The 21,548-nt window shown below is 41.5% G+C and overlaps 1 protein-coding gene across 1 annotated transcript; it reads right to left on the bottom strand.

The window, feature by feature from the left end:
- Positions 1-4,598: 4,598 nt before the first annotated feature.
- PHLDA1 (pleckstrin homology like domain family A member 1) lies at positions 4,599-6,711 on the bottom strand. Its single transcript, XM_028162031.2, has 2 exons — positions 5,555-6,711; positions 4,599-5,116 (listed from the first exon to the last, which is right to left on the bottom strand). The coding sequence occupies exon 1, from the start codon at positions 6,694-6,696 to the stop codon at positions 5,581-5,583; it is 1,116 nt and encodes a 371-aa protein (XP_028017832.2). The 5' UTR covers positions 6,697-6,711; the 3' UTR covers positions 4,599-5,116; positions 5,555-5,580.
- Positions 6,712-21,548: the final 14,837 nt, after the last annotated feature.

Genomic DNA, 21,548 nt, shown 5'->3' with positions numbered 1-21,548 from the left:
CAAAAACAGTAAAGTAATAAAGCTCTCAATGTAAGACTATGCTAAGAGATAAAAAATGTCTTCAAATTTCCTATTTTAAAGTCTTTGAAGATTTAAACACTTTTAGATGCCAATGGAGATTTTAAGTAAAGATAACGCCATATTCTTTTAAAGAATCGAGTCTCGGGACTTCCCCGGTGGTCCAGCAGGTGAGACTCTGTGCTCACGCTCCCAATGCAGGGGGCCCGGGTTCAGTCCTTTGACGGGGGGAACTAGATCCCGCATGCATGCAGCAACTGAGTCCGCGTGCCGCAACTAAAGGTCCCGCGTGCCGCAACTAAAGGTCCCGCGTGCCGCAACTAAAGGTCCCGCGTGCCGCAACTAAAGGTCCCGCGTGCCGCAACTAAGACATGGCGCATCCAAAATAAATAACTAACTAAATAAGTAAATAAATATTTTTTAAAAAGAATCGAGTCTCTCTTCTGCTTTCAACACAAAACAGGAAGCTTTATAGATACCAGCTTGAAAGATGATTCTCCTAGAGTCAAGGCTTCACCCTCTCAAGGGACCTAGGAGGACTCAAATCTCTCCGGAACTCAAGAAGGAATTGCCTCCAAGCTAATTCACTAGGGACCATTTCTTGTCCCCTGGGCACTATGGAAAAATTCAACTCAAATTCATTAGCATTCAAAAAGCAATAATTATTTCACCAAATAACCTGAGTGAAATTCTATACCCTATATTCAAAATGACTAGGTAATTTTTAAAATAAATTTCCAACCTCAAAAGATGGTCTTTTTCTTCCCAGAGTGGTCATGGCCTTTACAATAGCCAAGCCCTTTAGAACATTGCTCCCACAGGTACACGCAGCGCACGTGACTGGTGAACAAGGCCTTCAAAAGGTCCACAGGTCAGTCATCTTGATAGATACTTTATTTGAAATGGAATGCATTTTGAAAATACGAAAAATAAATCACATCTCTCCAAAATCATTTAAGAGACATATTTACACAAATGAGGACCACTTCATTAAGTTCACAAATGTGATAGTTTGTAAAGCATTTGGTACATGGTGATGCTTGCTTTTCAAAGCTCGTATTTGCATATTCTGAAATTTTAAGCAATGTAACAGACAATTGTTTTATCTTTCTTCTCAAAATAAATACAATGGTCTGGAAGGACCACCTGTGTGAAAATCTCCTTCCCCACCACCCAGCTGATCACCAGCAGGCCAGCTTCAGAACAGGTAGTTTTTATGCAGCTGCTTCTAATGGTCCAGGGCCCTTCTGCTTCCTTCATTGGGCAATAATGCCCTTTCTAGGAAACCCTGTTGGATCCTTTACTCCATTTGGCAGATGGAGTCCTGCCAACAAAGTCACAGATCACTTTGTCATCCAATCTTATGTAAATCTAGATTGGCTGTTCTGCACCGCAGATCAAAATTCACCCTTTAAACTGTGTCAAGAATTTAGAAAATAGTTCTTAAAAACCCATCCAACCCAATTCCACAATTAATACATCTTAGGTTGTTTTAGGTAAATAGGTGTATTTCTCTTGAAAGAATCACTGATGGATTCATCGAGCTCTATAATTCCCAAATTTAGATTTTATTCTACTGAGGGCATTTTACTGGTAAAGCAAAAACGAATTAGTTTGACATTTACAAAAAAGAGAGGAAAACGAATGTTCACAGGCCCATCGTCATCCTACAAAGCTCTATTTTCTATGAGATTGCTCCAGTTTCATTCGTCTTAGATCCCTCTTGTAAACCTGCCACCGAACATGACACTGTAAACACTTGGAGCCAAGCTAAAACCAAGTCACTCTCCCTGGGGACAGAAAACAAGTGATGTGTTTGAACCCACACACTGGCAACAACTCATATAGTGTCAGACTTAAATGAAGAGTCTTTAAGAGAAATAGTGTTCGGAATATGAGAGCAATACAGCGTTAAAACGGGCCTCTCAGCTTAAGCCAGACTTCCTAACGGTGCTAACGTGTTAAGAGGAACTCTTTTAAGCAACAACTGGGCTTCGTTTTTTTTTTTTTTAACCTCCATTGAAAAAAATACGTGAAATGAAGTTATAAAGTTGGTTTGATTTCTACATGATGAGAGAACCCCCCTTCCTCTATGAGGGAAATGTTCATTTTGAAAGGGCCCTTTATAGCCATTTGCTCTCTGACCTCAGCACTCCCCGTAGGGCATACGCAGATCCATGTGGATCTCCACTAAGAAAGTATGTCCGAGGAGTTCCGTCATGATGCATAGCCGGTCCCGTGGTAGCTGTCCTCAGGGAATGGCATGAGAGCAAGTAAAGAAGGAAGCACTGTGTGAGGCCAGAGAAATCACCCTCCTGGGTGCTGGGGAGTTAGACATTTTTTCCTTCTTTCATTTGTCCCAACAGATAGTCATTGAACTCACTGTGTAAGAGGCTTGGTGCCAACACAAGTTCAAAGACAAAAAGTTCAGTTTCCAGATGGGACATTCCTTTTAATTTTCCAACTTTTTACATTTTATGTTTATTTAAGGGGTGGGTTTTCTACTGGACCTGTCCTCTCCTTCCTTTTCTTGGGTTGAAAGAAGAATCACCTTTCTCCATGAAGGTGATTTGTCAGGCCTCAGAATACCCTAGGTGGTTTGTATCATTTTCTTACAGGTAAAATAGAGCCACCAACACATTAAATGATTTGCATTTGTATTTTGTTTTGCTGAGTATCATTAAGTATGCTCATTTTTTGTTGTTGTTGTTCCGGAAAAATTATTAAGCCATAATTAGTGTTAAATTAAAAAAAAACCATCCTACTCCTCTCCTTTCTAATTTCTGAGGTTTCACAGTTAAATGCTAAGAGGGGTTCAGACTAGAGAGTCACTAAGAGGGTCAACTCAATATAAATATCACAGCAGAGCAAGGACTAAGGGCTGTGGAAAGATAATACAAGGAACCATGATTCCGGTGGCCACATTACAAACCAGAGCCATTGTGAGAAAGAAAAAAATTCTAGCAGCCACGAGGAAGCCTGGGCATACTTTTTTTTGACAACACTACCTAGCCGGTATGTAAGCTAACAACATACGAGTGCCTTTAAAAGCCTACAAGAATCTTAATTTTAAAAGTATTTGGTATGGATTTTACTTTTTTTATAGCATGAGAATCTGAAAGAAAAATCCTTCCGTCTGGAAAAAAAAGCTGTGGTTGAATTGGGGTTACATGATCTGCATGTATTAAAATGACAGTACAATGAGGCATTATTAAAAAGCACAGCAGTGGTTCCAAAGAAATCAAACCGAACTTGACTTAAGAACTCTTGAGATCTGCTCTCTGAGCTGCCCATCATATACACATTTTTTCACAACTGCAACTTAGCCTGTGCAAGTGGGAGTCCACTTAAATTCTGCTTGCCATTTGGTTGACTTTTATTTCCCCTACCACTTTTTGGATTTGAGTTATGATCTCAAATTTTCGTCATTTAAATATTGCACTGAGAAGTAATTTGACCTTGAAACTCCTTTTTAGATGGAGGGAGAATAAAGATATCTCTAGCATGAAATTCTATTTTCATTTCTTTGACTACAGAACCTACCAGTGGCCCAATACTGACCATTCCAATTTGGAAGCTGGAAAAATACTGATCCAGACTTTGCAGAAAAGATGATGGAAAACAGAGACCTGTTAGTAAAGCTAGGCAGATAGGAAGTGATTTTCAGCCGCAAGAGGATTTGGTAGCATCTATGGGCTCTTTTTAAACTTAAGTAGCATCTGCCCTTGTGGATTTTGACCATCCTTTTGATTTAACACAGAAGAGGGTTTGTTCTACCTTTAAAAGCACATGCTCTTCCCCCACCTCCCCCCCCCCCACCCCCCCGCAACCCCCCAGACTCCTGAACAAGTCGCTGCTAAAACAAGACTGGGGTTGTTTTCTTACTGCAAATCCAGTGTTTATCCAGTCCTTCCTTTTTCAATTTCTGAGTTTAGCTAACCTAACAACAAAACATATAACCCTTGGATTTCTCACAGAGCAATAAAAAGCAAAACAGCTGGTGTATCTGATCAACATTATTCTCAGAATGAAAACAAAAAGCTATGACTCCTAGTCCTTTGCAATATTTACAAACTGTATTTTAAACTATGAGATTCTAGAATATGCTTCTAGAACAAAGTAAAAGGGCCAGAAAATGTGGTTCACATCAAGTGTGCAAAGCTCTTGGAGAAGGGTAATCTCTATTGTGGATAAGAGCACAAATGTTCTCTCAAACAACTGGAATAGTTCTTTTCCCCCACTATGTTTTTTGAAATGAAACACCTAATGCATTCATACTCAGAAATCATAGAAAGCTCCTTATTAAACCCTTCACACATAGATAATCTAAGAAAGGCTTTTCCTACAGCAGACCCAGCCCTCCTTGTATATTCAGGATATGATGATCATCTTGCCATCAGTTGGGTTATGTTTGAAATATTTTCAATCAGCTATCATTACTACTGATTTCCTTTTAGAAAAAGCAATTCGATTTTTATAATTACATAATTCTGAACATTTAGCTTCTTTAAACTTCCATTCTACACAAAATATATGTCGAAGAAAAAAAAAACTCAAAAGAAAAAAAAAAGAAAGAAAACTCCACGTAGTATCACAGAGTTTAATTTCAACCACCTGGTATAACATTTAAGTGTCAGACCTTCTGAAAATGAATTCTTGATGTGTTCCCCCTCACCGCCCTTTTACTTTCTTCTTTCCCAAGATTAGAACTTACTAGGGAATAGGTTTTTGAAAATAAAGTTTCTTTTTTGGAAAATGGCCTACATTCAGAAATGTCTCAGAACAAGCATTTTTTAAAAAACTAATAAATAATCATAAATCAAAATACATTAAAATAACATTACAGTACATCATCGCTCCTAAAAGGTCCACCATACTGGAAGATCCTCTCAAAGGTTCATAAATAAAGCCTTCTGGACTCAAAATCATTTCCTGCACTGTGATGAAGAGTATGCAGAAAAACTAAGAGGAATCGCAAGTTATCGGTCGGATTCTGTCCAAACTACTTGGTCTGGTGCGGGCGGGGCGACTGTTTTGTTTTCGATCCAAGTGAAGACAATAGAAAGGTGCTCGTCCCACTTCCTCAAGTCCTCACAACCTGGAAAGAAATGACACGGATTGAAGTAGCTCGGACTCCTACAAGACCCAGGTCTCTTCGGGCCAGTCCCGTGGACAAAGCGAGCTCAGAAAGCCACCGGGGTCGCTCCCTCGAGTCCCCAGACACACTCAAGTGGCGCTGGTGACAAGGAGAGAAGCTGCGGCGTCGCTGGGGTGCGCACCAGTGAACACGCGTGGGTCAGCGTGGGCGGGCGGGCGATCAGGAGACCTTACTGCCCGGCCCGAACCCCGCACCCTCCCCTCTCTGCCCGGCCTCTCCCGGCTCCAGCCTGTTCCCTTCTTTCTGCCTCCCAGAAACCTGCATTAATTTCTCATTTTTCCACCCAAGATCCGAACCGGGGAAAAGGCTTCCTACTCCTACCACCCCCAGCCCCACTCCTCGGAACCTCCCTCGGGAGCCGAGCTGCCGGGACCTTACCTCGTCAGCCCCGGGTGCTGCCCTCTTCAGGCAGAGTTGGAGGTGCTACGGAGAAGCCGCTGGCCGTGCGGCTGCGAGAGCGGTAGTGGGTGCGGGTGCGGATGTGGGTGCGAACGCAAGTGCGGATGCGGATACGGATGGAGCGGCTGCGGCTGCGGCTGCGGCTGGGGCTTGGGTTGGGGTTGCGGCTGCGGCTGTGGCTGCGGCGGGGCTTGGGGGTGGGACTGGGGCTGAAGCTGCGGCTGCGGCGGCTGCTGCTGGACCAGGTGCTGCTGCTTCTGCCGCGTGGACTTGACCGCCAGGATGGCCTGACGATTCTTGTACTGCACCATCTGCAGCGTGATCTCCGCGTTCCAGCCCTGGTCCTGCGGGCACCGAAAGTCGATTTCCTTGCCCTCGGCCATCACCACAGTGAAGTACATATACTTGCCTTTGCGCTCCACGCAGTCCACGGTCTTCATGTTGGAAAAGTGCAGTTCCTTCAGCTTGACGGGCGGCTCGAGGCTGCCCACAGCGGGGCCTCCGGGCTGGGATGGCTCGACCGGCCCCTGCCCGGGCTGCTGCTGCTGGTGTTGCAGTTGTTTGGGCGGGATGAGCAGCAGCCCCTCCTCAGTGAGGATACAGCACTTTTTCTTCCAGAGCTGCAGCAACCCGTCGCTGCGCTTCTCCAACACACCCTCCTTCAGCGCCTTGCAGCCGCTGCTCTCCAACATCCTCCCGGCATAGGGGGGCCCGCCGCTCGGCTCGGCCTCTCCTCTTCCAGCCGCCCGGGCCGGGGGCGGCAGCAGCAGGCGCGCGCCGTCCTCGCCCCAACGGCTCCCGCGGCCGCCCGCCCGGAGCGCGCAGAAGAGGCTAACGCGCAGGAAGCAGAGCGGCGGCGGCGGCGGCTCCTCGGGGTCCGGGCAGCAGGGCAGCCGCGTCCTGATGCGCCACAAGGTTCGGGAGCTGCGAGCCGCCGGGCCTCTGCCGTCCTCTTGCGAGCGCTCACGGAAGGGCTCTGGCTGGGCCCCCTCGCGGCGCTTTTGAATGGGCCATCCCTCCCACCCCCGAGTGACACCCAGCGGAAAAGGCGGCTCCTGGCGCCCGCGCCGCGGGGGAAAGCCCAGCTCCGAAAGGCACTCCGCCGCCGGCGCACGCCTCATTAACTTGGGGCCTTTCCAAAGCCGGCCGCGTCCACGCCCCCCGCGTCCCTTGCTCCGCCTCTCGCCGCCCACTCGCTTCCGCGCTCCTTCCCCGGGATGGCTGCAGGGACCCGAGCCCCGGAAACTCCTCTCCTCCGCCCGGGGCCACAGCCGAGGGCGCCCGAGCTGGCCAACGAAGGATGCCGAGGCGCAGAGGGCGCTGAGAGGACATCCCCAGCCGTCCCGCCTCTCCTCCCGGTGGGGCTCTCTGCTAACAGCCTCAGAAAATGAGGATGGGGCTGCGAGGACGGGTACAGCTACCAGACAGTGCCTGGTACGCCAAGCTGACCCTCTGCCCTCGGGAACCCAGCCCTGGGGATTCGCGCTGCCTGGGCGAGCAAGGAGCCTGGGGGTGAGGCTCGCGAGCCGCGGAGTCCCGTGGAAGCGTGCCTTCCCCGGACCCTACGTGAACATCTTAGTGCACAAAGGCCGAGAAGACACGGTGTCTTTACACTCACATTCGCTTACGGTCACTAACCAGCTCTTCTTGGAGCCGAAGGGGCGATTGTTAAAGCAACAGCGCTACCGTCTGTCCCGTTTGGAAGGGGTAGAGGAAGGGGACCACTTCGGATGGCATCTCGCCTTCCTCTTCTCGAGCCAGGAGCGCAGGCACTGCCTATCTTTACCCGTGACACAAGCGCTCTAGCTTCCTTCTTGACCCATCCGTACAGCCCGCAATATCTCACAACAGTAATTCAACTCTAACGACAAATTCAGGTAATGCCCGGTCCCAACACTTTAAGGCAGTTTAGCCTTCCAAACGGCAGGCTAGCCTCCGCGGGTCCCTCTCTTTGCAAACGCCTAACGGGTCAGATCTCTTGTAATCTCATTTATCTGTAACGTGGGGAAAGTAATGCGGTACTCGCCCATAGCTCCCTCCTACTCCATTTAAACAATTTCTATAGAAATTCTGGGAAACAAGGCAGAATAAAGAGCCTAAGCCGAGACCAAATCTCTTGGGGGAAATGTATTAAGTAAACAGAGAACCCCAACTATGTACCGACCCTGAATATACGAAGAATTACACAAAGAAGAAATAAATCAGGTGTGGATAAGTCAGAGTTGGCCAAGGTGAGAGGAAAGGCTGCTATTTGAACTCAAGAAGGAAGAAGGGAGAGCTTAGCTCATCTGTAGTTTCATCAGGCTGGAAAAAAGAATTCAAAGGGGAAGAAGTGAGAGATGAGCTTGGAGAGCAGAGCAAGATTCAAATTCTTTGTGTGTCACACTTAAGAAATTCCAGGTTTATCCCAAGGTAACCGAGAACAAAAGATAACTTTTAAACACGGGAGGGTCCTGAATCTTAATCTAAGGAACAATGTTTCAGCAAATGGGACAATTCCAGCACAATCCTGAGACCCACTGAACTGCACTTAGTGGGCTCTCGGGGCCTTCACATTGTTGATGGATTAGTCTTTTAAGGAGAAAGGCAAAGTCATGTAAAGATTTCTTTACATGATTACATTTTTAAAAGGTTACATTTTTAAAAATTCTGTATACCAATGAATGACAAACACTGCACCTAACATCTCAGTTTTTCCCCTGCCTTTGCAGGACAAGTGAGCATTCCAGAGAATTTCCACATGACCAGCTGTTCATCTTTTTAACAGAATGCCATTCTTGAGCTCATTTAGAAAGGATACTTCCTTTAAGTGTGTAATTCAGAGTCTCTGAGGGCAGGTGTAGTTGGGAAAGACATTTCATATGGAAAATTGATACTATACAAACTGAAGTGGGTAAAACATTAAAATGTATTCTGGAAGCCCAAGCCATTTTCTTGAGAAACACAACATTTGGTGTTTCTATCCTTCTGCAGTTTATCAGGATGCAACAAATGCATTCTATCTAAGCTACTTCACAATGTCTGAACAACCAGCAGCACGATTTTCAAAAGCACTTGTTATAATTAGAGACTTTAAAACTCAGAATTTCCAGTTGGGTATTTCACGACTTAGTGACTTTGTGAACAGCTCAGAAGTAAGTATACAGTTTGCCTTCTCCAACCATAGTGCAACTGATTATTGGAAATCTCAGTAGTATAATATAGGAATCTTGTAGATAGGTGACAACTTTACTCTTAATTTCACCAGTCACCACCAACTCACAAAATGGCCATATTACCATTTTTAAGACAATTAAATAAATTCGCAGAAAATGAATTACAGGAAATAACTGCCCCCTCCAAAAAACCCCACAACTTCAGTTGTAGATCATGAAAACCTACAAATGTCACTTAAAAATTACTAAAGTTTAGAAAGCTAGCTAACAAGTCATTGCTTTGGTAAACAAGTCTGAAAAGGCTTAAGTCAAAGTGGATATTATGGCCAGCTGCATCAAGTTGTCTATCAGCAGCATCTGAGAGTTGATCATCTTCTGCTCTAGGATAGTTCTTCACTGGCTTCGAGGACATCGCTTAGCTTTCCTTTCACCTCCCTGGTCATTGTCTGTCTCCTCTACAGGTTCCTCCTCTTTCCAATCTTTTGAGTGCCCCAAAGCTCAGCCCTTGGTTCTTTTATCTACACTCACTCCCTTGATCTCATCCATCTTATCATTTTCAATAAGATCTATATGCCCAAGACTCCCAAACTTATATCCAGCTGCTTGTCACCAAAGAATAAAACAAAGACTACCAAAGTTAAAAAATAATAACACCCCCAGGCAAGGGAACACATACTGGTGAAGACATGCACTGAGTAGTTCGCTAGAGGGAAAAGTCTGAGGGGATTTTCGATCATAGAAAGCAGGATTCATAGAGCTTTTGCAAATAAAAGATAGGATGGAGTCCATAGGCTTATATATGACTGGTTAAAACAAATTCCTGGGTAGAACTGGTTCAGTAAGGGTCTGAAGTCAAAGTTCATGGTTTTTTTAAAGAGCCTTAGCTGGTTAGAACGGCTGTAATGAAAAATAGCCTTCAGTTTTTATATATTCCAGGCCACTGTTACTGTAAATTGATTTTTTTCCTTTTCTCTTTCTCTTCAGTACTATTGGGTATCTAATAGAGAACTAGAATATATGCACTCCCAAACTTATCTCCTCACCCTGACCTGTTCTACTTACCTGCAGTCCCCCTCTCAGCTGATGGCAATTCTATCTGTACAGTTGCTCAGGCCAAAACCCTTGGGGTAGTACTGCCCTTAAAACAAGCCAAAAGGAGCCCTGTGCTTTGAAGAGCCAGTACTACATGTCTATCTGGAACTCATACTCGTTCTAGACTATACTCCAGGTACTCATTCCAAATACCCTACCCAAATGACCTCAGCTATTTCAGAGTATTACATGACCATTGTGTGCACTGGTGTGTAAGGTAGGTGGACAGATTTTGAACATGCAGGCTAGGATGTCCACACAAACGTGCAGGGGGCCCCTTGCCATACAATTCAGAAGCAGGGATGGGAAGAGAAGGAAAGTGGGACACAGGCAGAGGATCAGCTTCCTCACAAGGAAGCTTCTGGCACAGGAGTTTTAAGGATCTGAATTTCAAACCTGGACCTCCAGGTACTTGTGAAGCTGTATATGGCAGGATAGTAGTGTGGGACATATTTTTATAGAACAAAACTTTAAAATATTTAATCACTGGCGTCTCCATTGCACTCTTACCCCAGGACGGCAAATGTTTAGAAGCATGCCTGCATTGCAAAAATCCTTTACTCTCTTTCCAGTACCCAATCCACAAATTGAGTCAAGAAATCCCATCGGTTATGCCTTCAAACCACATCTATATTCTGTTCATTTCTCTCCACTTCATCACCACCTTGATCATCTCTCCCCTGAAATACTGCCATGGCCTCCTAACTTTGCCTCCCTGATTCTACCCTTGTTGTCTTACCATCTATATTATAATCTATTTAAGACATCCCAATCACTGTCTTCAAGTCTTTGCTCAAATGTCATCTCAGTGAGGCCTTTCATAATCACTCTAAAACTGCAACCACCCAATTTCCCTTAATTTTTCCCATAGCATGTATTACCTCCTAACACAACTGAGTAATTTATAATGCCTATTGTTTATTTCTGTTCCCATTCCTAGAAAATGTCAGTTCTTCCAAGAGGTCAAAGATCATTGTTTTGATGTGTCCCAATCACCTAATACATTTCTTGGCACACAGAAGCTCAACATATGTAGAAATTTTAGGTTGACTCACAAGCCCACATCTGTCATAAAAAGATAATCAATGTCTTCAAATGCTTGACAGATTTTTCATAATGCATCCTACTTTTTAAAGTTTTCAAACTGTAACAAGAATTTATGAAAAGACTTCTAAAACTTGCCATACCAATACATGTATTTGGTAATAGTTTTTTTTTAAACTAAGTTTATTTACTTTATTTTTGGCTGCGTTGGGTCCTTGTTGCCACGGTGCGCGGGCCTCCCAGAGGTGGCTTCTCCCGTTGCGAGCATGGACTCTAGGCGCACGGGTTTCAGCAGCCGTGGCACTAGGGCTCAGTAGTTGTGGCTTGCAGGCTCTAGAGTGCAAGCTCAGCAGCTGTGGCACACGGGCCCAGCTGCTCTGGGGCACGTGGGATTTTCCCAGACCAAGGATCGAACCCGTGTCCCCTGCATTGACAGGCGGATTCCCAACCACTGCACCACCAGGGAAGCCCTGGTGATAGTTTTAAAAAACTGAATTAACTACTGTACATGCTAGGCCTCTCTGAACTTTAAATGCTACTATAGTCTATAAATGCTATCTAAAATACATCCTACAAACCTTTCTTTTCCTGAGCAGCATGCAGCTTAATATTGAGAGGTATTTATACATCATCCTATTGCTTGCTAGTAAGAGTAATCAAAAAAAATAAGAAACAACACAGTAATGGACTGAATTGATAGCATTTTCTCTTAGTTGGCAGATACCTGCTTAGAAGTTCATTAATACTGGCTTAAAGACATTTAACAGAAGTTAGAAAGTTATAAAGTGTTTACTTTCATTTACAAGTTGATTACAAGATTATAAAACTTTTAATCTATAAACTTCCTAATTTGCAACATAAAGTAGAAACTCATGAAAAATATCATTATTAAAGATTTGGATAAAGTTCAAATGTCTTTTAAGAAATAGTTAAAAGCCAAGTAATCATGAAAATACAAGTCACCTTCATTAGTGCATAAAGGCCGGCGTTCAGACTGCAATTTAGACTTCTTAGCCATTCATCTCTTAATTTTAAAAAATTCTATTCAGTAAAAATATTTTATAAAGATTCTTTTGGACCAAAACGCTGAGTTGAAAAGGTTAACAACTCTTCAATTGAATACAGAACTATTTTTCTTCACAGATGCATCCCTCTAGCTGCCTTCCTTTTCGCCTAAAGTTGATGAACTATGCCTCCTAGTGACCAATTTGTATAACACAGCTTAGAGCAATTGAGAATAGTGAAGTGTTCAAAAAACGGCTGTTACAACCCATTTACAGATCAAGCTGTCAATCAGCTGTCTCTGTCCTTTCTATTGTGCCAACAGCCTAATTTTAGGTTCTCATTTCTCTCATTCATGCTCTTGTAATAGCCCAGCCACTTGAATCCACACTAATACACTGCACTGCTACCACTTCCATTCCTAAATTATGATAGAAAATTTTCAGTCTCCCCCCATTCATATAAGAGAACATCCCAACTCCTTACTCTAGCATGAAAAGCCCTCCACAGAATTGTAAAGCTCTACCTGCCCTTACAATTTAGACTCTCCTTCCACTCAACCCTAAGTGAGCTCGTCACTTACCTACTTTGTGTTTTTGCTTTTCCTAATCCTCAGTAACATTTGAGCAGGCAACACTGTACTGCTACTCTGACTTCTGGGTCTTCAGGGATGGCAGTAGAGAAGCACCAGGTACTTCAGTGACTTGACAGTGGAAGCATTGGTAAACTTGTTTGCAGGTTTACTTTGAGCATTGCCCTGACAGATTAGCATTCAAGCCTCTGCCTTCCAATAAGAGCCCATAAACACCTAATATCCTAAATCTACTTCTACTCAGACTAGGTAAATGCTCCTGTTGCTTGCAACTCAAATATCTGACGGATAGCCAGTGGGCAAATCTCTCCTTTTAAGGGACTAGAATACATGAGGAAACTCCCTCTTTTGCAGTCTTCTTTTACAACATAGCACACAGTCCGAGAACAGACTTCAGTTTGATCATTATTGATACCTGCAAAAAAATGAATAAATCAGTAAATGAGCAAAGGCCTTTTTTAGGTGGTAGAGGAGGAAAAGTAAAAGCAGTGAGTATAGAGAATTCCTTCCAAAAATTCAAGGATAAAGGAGAACAGGTGGTATGATAAACTTGCTTGGGTGCTGGTGTAAATGGCAAGGTTACTTTAGAAGAGGAACTCAGGTTTCGAAGACCAAGCATTGGAGGGTGGAGGGTGCATCACAGATGACAGCTGACAGAGAACCAAGGAGCAAGAGAGATGGAATAAAAGAATTCTGTGGGGTGGCCAGGCCCAGAAAGATGGAGGAACACTTTTTACCAAAGATAGAACCCAGGAAACCTTTTTATGGCAAGCTTCCACACTGCCACTAAACCTATCAGGAAAAGCAAGGCCCCAGGTTAGAGGCAACAACAAAATCGCCACACAACTCATGACTACAAACTAACAATCAGCATCCTTTAACAGATCAGAAACTGGAACATTTAGCAGTTCTTGTTTCTAATGAGATTCTATTTACACTTTTGCTTAAGTCATTGTCTCAACTTCACTTGTGTATGCAGCGGTTCTGGGAAAGATTATCATGTAAGACAAAGCGAAAAACCCAGAAGATGGATAAGACTCCAGTCAGAACTCATCTTCAGGTTGTATTCCTAAATCACCTTTCTGGAACTGGTTTACGTATTTCTGAAATGCAGCTGTTTGCCTCCTGTTTTCCAGGATATCCTCAATCCTTTTCTAACCCTGAAGCTCTTCAGCATGCGTGGCTGATGTGGCTGTGACCCAGCCTTTGCTCTACCCAGGGTCTACTATATTAAGCAGCCCCCCTTTTGTGCTGAAAGCACAAATCATAAGCTCATCTCTGAAGATGGTTGCATGCCAGGAGTCTTTTGCCTCCTTCAGCCCCACCTGCTGCCTAAAACCTGCAAATAATGGGTCAGAGTGGCAGCAGCCATTTCAGACGATAAAGCAACTTTAAAGGTGGAAGCCACACGTCAAGGAAAACAAAGCAGAGGATGAAGCTCTCAGAGCAGGTGGGAGCACCGGCAGAGGCCAAAACAGCTGCCATCAAACACTGACTCCAACAAAGATCAGCTGGGCGGCCCTGTTATTTACCTTTTACCCTTACATGTCGAGAGGGAATAATTACCATTTTCAAACAAGTATTAAGATTAAATAAAACATTATTTCATTACCTTAAATGGCTGAATACACATTTGGGGCTTTTTTTTTAACGCTGATTTAGATTTATAATGCAAAGTCCCACCTAGTCTGAAATACAAATAGTAGAGCAATGAAGCTTTCTTCTGAACCCCAAACTATGGAATATACCCAACCTTTGAAAAGAAATATGTACTTAATTGTCATCGTATACTTACCATTTAAGGTTCTTTTACTAATCAAGCTTGACATTTTAATGACTCAGAGTGAGCTAATTATGTGTACATTTGGCAATCTCAATTGTCCAGATAAATTCAAATGATAAGATTCCAGTATGATAAAGTAAAACATTCTTTCTCCATAAACAGGCATACAATATATAATTTAACCTTTCCTGATGTTTCATTTTGGGAAACTATTGTAGCTTTTGTTTTATCAATACTGTTATAGCCAACTGTATTTTCCAAAGACAAACTGTGGCCACTAAAAGATTCCACTTCCTCTCCCCTTCCCCAAACTTTATCATTCCTCCAGCAAGATATAGAGTCCTCTCCCATTAAACCTTGGTGGGTTTGACTATAACCAATAGAGTACAGAAGTGATGACTTCCCAGGGTAGGATAAACCTTTGCCTAATTCTTGGAACCCAGCCACCATGCTGTGAAGCAAAGTCTAGGTAGCGTTCTAGCCCCAACCCAGCTGAAGTCTCAGCCAGCACTGACCACCTGTGTATGAAGAGCCTTCAGGTGAGTCTCGTCCCCATCCTTCAAAGTTGCCCCTAACGACGCTCAGTAGAGCAGAAATGAACTACCCAAGCACAGTTAGCAAAAATAAATCTTGTTGATGCTTTAAGTTTGGGGAGTAGCTTTTTTATGCAATACTAGGTAACTGCAACAACAACTGATTCAACTCTCCACATTACAGAACAATATACACAGTCCAGTTTTGTGGTTTTACTGGTTTTCTCAAAATAAGCAACTCAGTATGCAGAAATGTGACAACTACAAAGGAACTTGGAGCATCTTGGTTGACTCAGGAGATTGAACTAATGAGAATCAGTCACTTGTTACATGGCCCCATACAGTATCATGGCTGGTAAATTGGAAGGAGTCCAGATAAACCCTACTCCATCTACGCATTGGCTGTATAAAATTTCCTGTACAGCTACCATCTTCCTGTCCCCACACTGGAAACTAGAGAATCCAGCAGTGAACAAGCATTCCAAGAGTCCTTCTTGAACTGGCAAAACCAGTTCAGAACTAAAGAACCAAAAAAAAGTACGTGTTAGTTCAAAGAAAAAGAGACTGTGTTGAGCTAATAAGGTACGTGCACAAAGGACCCAGGAGAAGGAAGTGAAAGAAAAGACAGCCAAGCATAACTGAAACAGTACAAATGTAGGTTAAACAGGGCAGGTTGCTGATGTGCAAGTTGCTCTAAAGGTTCTAGGTCCACTCACCAAGCCAACTCAACAGCAAAAAGACAACCAGCCTAATCCAGGTCTAAAACCACCTCTGGCCTGAAGACTGACACGTCTCACTGTCCACCCCTAGACGGTCCACCCACAATGTCCAGGGATCCAGGTTAATAAATGTTTGGGATGGAAAGGGATGGGCTAAGTAATGACAACTTGGAAGTTTTGGAGCATGAGGTATCTAAATACAGTCAAACTTCATTTAGTTTTACCCTAGATGATTTCTGGACTTCACAAAAGAAAATAAATCAGCATTTTTTTAAAAATGAAATCAGATTTTAAAGACTGATTTTAGGTAAGGGGGATAAATTATTCTTTTCTTCTATTTTTCTTCTCTCTTTATAAAAAACATCAAAAACCTTCAAAATGGGGGCATAGGTTTATATTTATTACCCAGTTTTAGTCTCAGGGTTCTTTTGTACACCAAGTAGGGACACCTCTTAGCCAGGAGCCATTTTGCCTTTAGAATCAACAACAAAAACAGAACAAAAAAACCCCAACTAATTCTGAAATTAACTGCCAGAATCTATTATAAAAGGTGATCCCAACCACAAATTCTAGGTTTTCTTATGTTTAGGAAGCATGTTTACTAATTGCTCATTACATACATCAGGTTCTAAGTACTCCTGAACTACTTCAAGAACTAATGTGTTCTCTCATCAGTGCCCACTACCATCTTTCACAAAACATCAAAATAATGAAGCTAAAAGAACAAGTGGTAGATGAACTCCAAAGCTTATATTTAACCATTCTACTATCCAATGTATCAACTATTTTATTCCCATATTCATTAAAAACAGATGGTAAGGGTCGTTTGTTTAGGGCTGCCAAAGTTTCAGTCTAAAATCTTTTCCACTTTTATTCGTGGTTTCTTATTCCTATAGAGCAACCTCACCTACAATTCCCAGTTGGATCAGCTACTACTAACCCCACCTGTTTGAAGGTAGTTACAAATATGTACTGGGGTTAGGCTAGAAAAAAAAATCCTATTGTGTTGGATTAACTTTGAAATATTCAGTGTGTACTCAGTTTTTAATATATTTCCTAAGTCTGTCACCTGAAAAGACCTAGAAATAAGTCACCTGAAAAGACCTAGAAATAATAACATCCCAGGAACAAGCAAACCCATCACCTAGACTTGATTTCTAAGTACCACTCCCCATTAAAGGGAACCAGGGATCCTTGGGGAAATAAGTCAGTTTCAGAGCTGGTACAAAAAAGCCTAAGATGATCCCAGAAAATCTTTCTGAGCTATAAAGTATGCAAGAGCTCAAATGATGCAGGACACACCAAAAGCACACAGGAACCAATTTTAAAAGGATACCACTGATCAAATCTGAGATGACTGAAGCATCAAAATGAACTATGATTACACAGTAAAACTTCCTGATTTTGATTAATCATACTGTGATTCTATAAGAACGTCTTCCTACTGAAAAAATACAGCATTTAGAGGCTAAAAGGGCACAATGTCTCCAACTCTGTCAAGTAGTTTAGAAAAAAGATATATGCGTGAATATAGAATTATGTAGCAAAAACAATAAATGGTGATTTTGAGCAAAGAATGTACAGGAATTCTTCCAACTACTGTAATTTTAGAGTTAGAGAAAAGTTGCAATATCCATAAGGGCTTCCTTGAAATAAGCAACCTGGAACTTAAGAGGATTCATTGCAGATAACCTTGAATCTATTATTTAAAAAACAAAAGAACCCAGAAACCTTCATCCATTACTTTGACACTCTACCCTACTTTTAGACTCAGCCTCTAACCAGCCGCAATGTTCTTACCTACGAATGGCTGACTTAGTCTTAATCATGTCTTACTTTAAAGTTATCTTCATGGAAAGGTCATCGTCACTTGAAAACCCCTTTAAAAGGACTTCTACAGCTAAGCCTTCCATGGCTTCGCCCCTTATGTCATCCATTCTTTCACTGCCTTGAAAGTGCCATGGATTGTCCTACTTCAGGACCCTCATGGTGTGTTTCCTATAATACCTTCACCTGAACTGCTCTCTGCTCGGAGGCTCCATCCCTCACTACACAAATTCCTACTCACCCGTGAATTCCCAGCTAAAAGCTCTTATGTGAGATGTGAGTATTCTGGCAGAAACTTTTACCACTCCATGAAAGTTTCTGAGCAACAACTGCTTAACTTCATTATGAATGAAAAAATGATAAGTATTGATACTACTAACTCTTGATATGAAATCTGTCCACTTCTGGCACTTTTCATTTTTCAACACATCCCCAGTTCCTTCTTATTTTCAAACGTAAAATACATGAAGACCTAGCCTTTCTTAAGAACAGACAAAATAGCAGAAGTGGAAAGCAGCAGCAGCAGCAGACCTTCCACGAGCTCACCTACTGTGGCCTGGACCTCGACCCACCGCTGCACATATCCCAGGAGCAGCTAAGGCAGCTTCACGGCGCGCGAGGCAGTGGCGGCGGCCGCACCGCCGCCTGCGAAGGAAGCCGCACTGGCTGCCGAAGCGCCTGCGCAAGGTCAGGTACGCAAGGTCAGGTACGCGGCACCGCCCAAGGAGAAGCCCGAGGTGGTCAACGCACCTGCGCAACATGATCATCCTGCCCGACATGACGCGCAGCATGGTGGGCGTCCAGTCTACAACGGCAAGACCTTCAACCAGGTGTAAATCACGCCTGCGATGATCGGGCACTACCGAGGCGAGTTCTCAGTCACCTAATAGCCAGCCCGTGAAGTACGGCCGGCCCAGCACGGGGCCACCCACCCCTCCCGCTCCATCCGCCTCAAATAGCCTGCCGGCCAATGAAGACACAGACTTCTCTTTAAAAACAAAAAACACCCACACAGATGAACTAAAAAGTACTGCTTTTAACTAACACATCCCCGAGTTTCAAAATAATAAAACTCAAAATAAGAGATCTACAAAAGCTATAAACTCTCATTTCTCAATATGAAAATTAAGCAATTTGATTAACTTATTTCCTGCTGGCAATTTATTATTTCTAAATTGTTATGCTCCGTTTCTCATTTACTTCACACTTAAGAAAATTAGTCAATACCTCAATTTTTTAAAAAACTGAAAAACAAAGTATGGTATATAACGTCAAATGGAAGAAACACAAGATACAGCGTATATTGTATTTTTTGAAAATATAATTAACTGAATACAAGTTTTCTAATAAGCATTTATCCTTAAATAAAGTAATTCCACACTCCAACAAAGATGTTCCCATTTCTCTGAAGTAATCCTTAATTAATCCAAAAACTTGGCTTTTTCTCCAAGTTATATTTTTAGCATCTGGATTTTTAAACCAGTATACAAAAATCACCACTATATAAGTTAATCTCAGTTAATTTCACCATTATCATTTACATTTACTTTTCAGCTATTGGAGACTTAGTGCTTTAAGTAGCAAACTACCTAAATTATAAACACGGATTTTCAAAACAAAATCCAGTTCACAATTACCAAGTATATATACAGTGCAGAAGATTAAAATCTACGTTAGCATATGATTTCTCTTTCCTAAGGTTCCCATAAAGAATGTATGTTTCTTCTAAACTATCCATTAATTCTGTACATTTAAATAACATTTGGCTTGATTTAAATAGTCAAAAATATAAAGGCTATAATTTTTATAAGACTCAAAAAAGGACTCAAATTCTAAACCAAGCCCTAAAACCAAGAAAAGAATATTTGAATATTAAATAGTTTAATATTTCTGCATGGTACAATGAGGTTTTCACAATGATTCAGTTTTATTTTTATTTTCAATGATGGGAATGGCCTACAACTCAGAAAACCCACAAATTCATACTGTCTTACAAGCAGCAGTAATATACAGTTAATTCAGTTATCTTAAGGGCCTTATCATACACCAATCAATACCATTAACCCGTTCACAGAATAATTAAAATGTTTCTATCAAAGCTAATGTGTCCTTTTAAGGTTTATGTGTTGTTATTAAATGTGTTAAAAAGGAAACAGAGGTAGAATCCCACGTTTTAAAGCACTACTCTGTAAGCCAATTCCACACAATTAAGACATTTTTATGTCACATAAATACTAATACAGCTTCAGTGAACTACATAAAATAACGTTGAGATCCATGTTAAACTAAAAACCAATCAATTTATGGAACTGTTGTTCTCTGCTTATAACCATATTTGAATAAAAAGATAGAAAAAAATTTAAGTATTACTTTACAGGTGATCATATGAGATTTTACCATTTCTAGAGAGAAACAGAGAACTTCTTGGTAGTCACTGCCTGGGCTAGAGAATACTATAAACTGAAAATGTAAAGACGAAATTCGAAGGGCCTCAAAAACATCTATAGTTAACTCAGAGTATAATCTGTAGAACTAGGGAATCCCTTTCTGTCTAGTCTTCCAATAACAAACACAATTTAGTGGGGCTTGGGAGGTTGCTCTTAAAATGACACATTTTACAGGCCATCATGGCCTAAGCATTGAATAGCCTACTCAAAACATCTCTACTCTCCACTCTTCCAAAAAAAAAAAAAAAGTATATACTCATTCCTTTTTAAAAACCACCCAAAATATCACCAGTACATTTTATAAAATTAAATGCAATTTTATTAAGGATTTCAAATTACATGTCAAATTTCTAGAATGGAATAGAACCATTTTGAAACTGGAGAGATGGCATAGATGAACACTGATATCCCTTGAAACTCCAACTTTATTTAAAAAAACAATTCCTCTGCAAACCATATTCCCCCTTATATAACAAGACGAAATAGTATCTACCTCTTCACTTTGGCAACAGCTATTTCCTAAAGAAATGAAAAAAAAAAAAAGTAGTGATTTTGCTACTTTTTTAAGCTCATTAAAAATGGGATTCTATCTTTAGGTTAAAAATTTTAAGTTCAGAAAAAGCTGTGTTCAGATGAACTATGGGTACAAAAGGAAAAAAAATGTCACAGAATGTCTAATCAAAACAACCAAAATCATTTTGAAAATAAAGAGGAAAAACAGGTGTTTTCATGGCATTTTTCCCCCCTATAAGCTACTGCAATTGGTTAAGGATTTCCAGTAGTTAATTAAAATCTCAGGAGAGGAATGGATAGTACTATACAAAGAACACAATGTGTCTACATTCCAAGACCTTAATACTAAATTTTTAAAACAGAAGCTCTATCACCTCTAAAAAGGAATGCAGTGTAATTTTATTAATATAGCAGGAACTCTAAGGCCTTCCTATAATTACAACCCAATTAGTCCATCCTCATTGTCAAAGCTTTAAAGTTCATCCCCAAAAGTAACAGTAATTAGCCTGAGGTATTTTAAACGTGGCTCTACAGTCTCTAATTTAATGGCATTTCCCCCCTCTAAAAATGGTCTTATTTCTACTTTAGTCCCATGATATCTGCAGTATTTACTACAATATGGTCATAATTAAAAGAGCTGGAAAAAAAATTCTTGGACCTTTTCAAACAGTTGCTCGTCCATCCACTTCTATTAAAATAGGAGGCACACAAAGATCTGCAAGGGTTGCCTGACCGGATCCAGAATAAAGGTCCTTAATCTTTGTTTTCCAGTTTAACTATCAGACCTTGGTATAAATAAAATGCTGAATATCACATACTTGTGGTACAAATAGGTCCAAACTTTTGAGTTTTTGATGAGACTGAGAAACATTTCATAAAATTTAACTTAATATGCCTAACACATCTGTGAGGTAGTTAAGTAAACAGTACTACCCATTTTAATACATAGTAAAACAAAAGGCGTGGGTAAATGACACACTCATACTTTAAGGAATAAGAATTGGAATTAACTGTAGAGGCTTGGGGCCTTTTGTCTAGTTCTGATGAAAGGAAATAAAATTTACCCTTTTAATCTTTCTATTAAAAACATTAAATCATTTAAGATTTTGTTTTCTTTTTTTAATCCTCTCTCATTAGTAGATGTAGTACCTCTTCCAAAGTTGGCACCCTTTTCTTCAATAATGCGGTAAACTGGGTACATAATTTAAGCTAGGCCTCTGCTTCTACCTGAATTAGTACAAAATTAAGACATTATCTCTGGAGAAC

This window comes from Balaenoptera acutorostrata, chromosome 11, assembly GCF_949987535.1.
Source record: "Balaenoptera acutorostrata chromosome 11, mBalAcu1.1, whole genome shotgun sequence".
Classification (NCBI taxonomy): Eukaryota; Metazoa; Chordata; class Mammalia; order Artiodactyla; family Balaenopteridae; genus Balaenoptera; species Balaenoptera acutorostrata.
This window is presented reverse-complemented; position numbering and strand designations above follow the sequence as displayed.

Coding starts and splice junctions, on each gene's coding strand:
- PHLDA1 (XM_028162031.2), bottom strand. CDS start 6,696: ATGAGGCGTGCGCCGGCGGCGGAGTGCCTTTCGGAGCTGGGCTTTCCC.